Source organism: Pyxicephalus adspersus, chromosome 5, assembly GCF_032062135.1.
Source record: "Pyxicephalus adspersus chromosome 5, UCB_Pads_2.0, whole genome shotgun sequence".
Taxonomy (NCBI): Eukaryota; Metazoa; Chordata; class Amphibia; order Anura; family Pyxicephalidae; genus Pyxicephalus; species Pyxicephalus adspersus.
In genome coordinates this window covers 51548-56692 of record NC_092862.1, presented here as the reverse complement: position 1 = coordinate 56692, position 5145 = coordinate 51548, and the positions used below count along the sequence as shown (strand labels likewise).

The window sequence follows — 5145 nt, the reverse complement described above, 5'->3', positions numbered from 1 at the left end:
TACTGTAAAATAAATGTTCTTGAAAACAATGTACTGATTTTACACATATAAATCCAATGTATTGCATTCAACACAGATATTTTGCATTGAATGCAATAAAAATAGTTTTTGAATTTCCCGCCCTGCCAGCAATGTACACACGCACCGACGTCACTGGGAACTCCCGGAGGAAGAAGAAATAACACATAGGTTGCAGCGATGGATGTTGTGGGACACCGGTGGATTAGGTAGGGCTGTAGTTACTATTACCTTCCATAGGTTTATCTACCCCCAGTGTGACTCAGGGTTACCGCTTTTAGCAACTTTTTTCTACCTCGAGTCACACGCGGGGCTACCGCTAGGGAGGTTAACTCTAGACAAGGCTGTTTATGACCAATATGATAGATTCCCTAAAAGATAGGGGGTGTTAGGCTGTGATGTTAGCTAGAGATGGAACACTGGAAGAATTTATCTCCTAGTACCCCACATTATATCATGCTCTTTAACTAGAAATCTTATCACTTCCCTGACCCACAATTTCCTGGACTCACCATGAGCCGTTCTGTCCAGCTATCCAGCCAGTGTTCACAGGTCCTCTTAAGATTCTTTCTGTCTTCATTTTTGTGTTCCCAGCTGTCCCAGCTTGTTACTTGCCTCCCAATAAAACCGTGAGGGTCTTCTACACCAATGTCCTTTAGAAGGTTTAGAAATCTTTCCCTGTTTCAAAAACATTTAAAATATGTAGCAGAGAAAAAAACAGCCAGCCAACAAAGACCTTATATAAGTAGCTGTACCAATAAATTCTGTATTTGTTGCTTTGTATACAAGCCATAATTACTTAATCATCACTAGTATTCAAACTACTTGTTCACTGAAATTACTTTAAAGAGCACCACTATAATGTCATTCCTGCCTACAATTGACAGCTACAATGCAAGTTCACATCCTATAGATGATATCCCTAACCCCCTCCTACTTCATCCTTTAAATGGGGAGCTATGGAGAAACATGAGGGGCCTGAGGTTCTGTCCCTGTTTGGGGAGACGGCCAAAGGTTTTTTGACCCCCCAGATTCTCTGAACAGGTATTATGGTGTCTGACAATGGCATTACCATTGTGGCCACCCTAAGGGCTGGTGGAATGACCACATGCCCTGAATGGTGCATGTCCTTAACCTTGTGATACAGGGATTTCTGTTTACCTATACAGGTTTGGAAGATGTGATGCATAATACATGAAGGATTTCCAGCCTGAAATTCGATTTGCTAAAAAAGGAAGGGGGCAAAAATTGTGTAGCTTTTACCTGTGGTAGCAAGGGAAGAGTGATGTTATTCCAGAGAGAGGTGTATCCACAGGGAGCTGGGGTACCCAGCACCCAGTATTATTGTGATGAATGTGTCTACAGAGAAAGACAGTAGCGGGTATGTCTGCAGGGAAGTATACCTACCTGTGTGATGGGTGTGTCTGCACACAGGTCACTAATATTTCTAGTATCACTTCTCTTCTACCGCCAGACAGTCTAATGAGAAATTGCAGACTGAACCAAAGAAAGTCCAAATCTTCCTTCTCCTGAGACAGAACATAACAGGCAGGATATGGTGTAATTGCTATGTAGATTAGAATTCAACCAAGTTCTTCATTTCTATTCTGCTTGTAGGAGTTTGTTCCCTCCTCTTTTATAAACAGATTTATATATTTATCCCTTCTTTATTACCCAACATGTATGTGTAGCATAGTAAAAACAAATACATCAACAGGCAAATTATGATACATTGTCATCAAATTAATCCGAAAGATAAACACATACAAAATCATGGTACGGGTAGCCCCCGAGTTAAGGTCATCTGACATACAGACACCTCCTAGATACGAACCCGGAAAGAGGCTTGGACTGGGCATGACTTGCAGCTAAAGTTGTGGGTGATCTGTAACATCTTGTAACTCTTTAATGACCAAGGCAAACTCTGCAGTTGTTTCTTTTTGCATATCAAAGCACAGCTTGCTCCAGAAGTTAATAAATGTCTAGGCTCCAGAAAGTTTTTTTTTTTGCTTTGTTTGTGATTAACTCACAGTGAGGGATTTATATAGTAACTGACACCTCACCAGGGGTGTAGTGGGAATGCAGTTACCTTACTTTTTTGGGGAATAGGCACGCATGACCACTCTTATTTTGCAAATAATTTTTTGTTGGTCTGCGGCTCTGGCTGGTCAACCCCCCCGCGGGGTCAGGAGAAAGACCCCGCTGGGGGGGTGCACCGGCCAAAGCCGCGGACCATGTCTCCTGTATAGAATTGCAGGCTCACGGCGGGGGGTTTCTCTGAACACAACCCGCCCACTCACCCATTGCAGGTTTGAGCGGGCGGGCTCTGGTATTATGACGTCTCTCTGGGGGAAGTTTCTTCCCCTTTGAGAGACTTATAGGCAGGGGTGTGGTGGGGTGGGCATGTTTACCTAACAATGATGTGCATGCACACTAACCATGTAAAGTACCGTTCCCCCTCTTTTCTTCTTTTTTTTGACTACACCCCTGCACCTCACTATGTTGAGACAAACATCCGTCCTAACTGCATTCTTCCTCTTTAGGAAATAGTACCCCAGTGCACGTTTTTTGTGTGGTGTTTTTGCACCTTCACTTTTTTACCGTACACGGGGTGTGTTTTAGCACAGATCGCAAGATTCGATAAAAAAAAAAAATCTGTCCTAACTGCATTTATTAAAATAATCTACCTGTTCTGACTTACATACAAATTCAACTTAAGAACAAGCCTACAGTCCCTATCTCACATGTAACTCGGGGACTACCTGTATAGCTGGATATAATACAGAATAGGGGTCCAGGATATGAGTGATGGTTTGAGCTGAACATGGGGTCACTGAAACTTTAGGTAACACTGAACTAATACTAATTACTGACTCACTCACCTAAGAGCATTCAAGCATGCAGCCAAGATTTCCAAGTCAGTTCCCCCAAGCAAAGTGACTCTAGGGTATTGCATATTTGATCTGTGCCTGGTATTTGGAATCCCCCAGGTGACCATGTAGGTGACTAGCAAAAGAACCTATTCAGTTCAATACAATTGGGTAAAGGATAATACAGGACATCAAAGCTACACTGAAACCTACAGAGTCCCACTGAAGAAAAAAAAAAGTTTCCTCTTGACCTGTGGTCCTTCATGGAAGATTTTAGAGAAACCAGATGCTAATGTTGAAAGTTCTTGCTGCAGTTTCTAAAACAGATGCCTTGCCTGCAGTTTTTACACCAATTTGTTTCTTTAGGGAACTTTGATAGTACTGTAGCTAGAGATGTCTGTGTTTTAGAAAATAAAACATAGGTTTAAAATAGATTTATTAATATTAATAGTAATAAAATGTATACTAAAAAAACACCTCATAAGGTACACCCTGCTATTTCTAGGTTGGACCCCACTTTTGGCTTCAGAACTGCCATACACATAGATTTTTTTGTGAACAGATTCAGCAAGGTGCTGGAAACATTCCTCAGTAACGTTGATCCAGTTTTACATAGGATCATGCAATTGCCGATTCATCTGTGATGTGAATCTCCTGGAGCTCAAATGGAGTGAGATCTGGTAATTGTGGAGGCAATTTGGAGTACGGTGAACTCATTGTCATGTTCAAGAAACCAATTTGAAATGATTTGGAGTTTTGGGACAAGGTGCATTATTCTGCTGGAAGTGGCCATCCGCCACAGCATTTAATTGATTCCCAATTGGTATTTAAGTGGCCCACAGTGTCCAAACAGAATCCCCCACAATATTACACCACCACCAGCAGGAACCATTGATACAGGGTAGGATGGTTTTATGCGTTCATGTTGTTAAAATCCTACAATCCATTCTGATGCTCTGTTTGAACTTCTACAGGCTATAATAACTATAACTATACTATACTAATGTCCACATGCCTAAAAGTTGTTTAAATGTACAGAACCAAAATTAGAAAAAAGTTGTCTCTGTCCAAATATTTGTGGACCTAATTATATGTATGTGTGTATATGTTCTATTAGCATGTGTGCTTGGAATATTGTCCTGTTGCTGCAAGCTTTCGCTATCACACAGATGACCTCACATTTGACTCTAGAATACTTTGGTATACAGAAGAGCTTATGGTTAACTCAATTATTCAAAGATGCCTAGATTCTGTGGCTGGAAAGCAAGGCTACAAAACATCACCCCTTCACCGCCATACTTCACATTCACATACTTCACACTTTAGCCATACTGCCATGCTTTTTTGTTAAAGAAATTACAGACCCCCCACCAGTGACAGACCCCCTTCCTTCCCCAGTGAGGGACTTCCCCCTCTGTGTAAGCCCACCCCAGTGGCAGACCCTGTTAATGCAGAACTCAGTGAAGACCCCACATCCAGTGAACATCCCCACCAATGTAAGACATCCCCTCCCCAAAAGAAGAACCCATGAATACAGAGCCTAGCCCTACTCCAATCATACTATTTCACAGTCATATAGGACACTTGGCCCCCTAAAAACAAAGGCTCAATCATTATTGCATACCCCTGTTCTTTTGCCAGTGGGTCACTGTATAGTCATATGCCATATGTATGGGTGTGGTTATACTATTAAGGAAAAGGATCAAAAAGGTTAATTATAAAAAAAGACACTGTTATTTTATTCTAAACACAGGACAGTGAATGACACATTCACCAATAGGCACACTGAAAGAACAAGGCAGCAGTTGCTAGGTTTATATAGTGACCACTGATATTTGTTTTTGTAGTGGTCAAGGCATCATGAGCAAATAAAACAAACAGGCTCCTGAGTGATCCTCTAAGATGTTAGCTGTCTGATAACATATTTATATTGTTCAGGGTAAAGCAATTTAAGTTCAGGTGGAAGCAACTGTGCAGCTGTCCATCAGTTCACAAGTAGTAAACTTACCATTACGTCAGGAATAAAAGAGTCTTTACCTGCCATTGCATAACATTAAGCAGTTAGTGAGTCCTATCTACAGTCCCCCCACCTGCTCTTCTCTCACATCACCTGGGTGTCAGAGAAAATGCTGGAGAACCAGCTTGTGTCTTGAAACTGTAATATGAATGGTGGAAGCTCTGGAACAGCAGCCGGGGTTTCCCATGGCCATGCCTTCTCTTCCTTATCCATATCTTGAAAAGCTTTAGATGTCGCCAT

The 5145-nt window shown here is 41.6% G+C and overlaps 1 protein-coding gene across 1 annotated transcript in view; it reads right to left on the bottom strand.

Moving 5' to 3' along the window:
- LOC140331846 (uncharacterized) overlaps positions 1–5145 on the bottom strand; it is a gene marked incomplete in the record, with an annotated part of 20858 nt that extends 15713 nt beyond the window's left edge. The window contains 3 exon segments of the mRNA XM_072413177.1: positions 531–696; positions 1426–1547; positions 4999–5145. Of these exon segments, the coding sequence (XP_072269278.1) occupies positions 531–696; positions 1426–1547; positions 4999–5145 (435 nt within the window).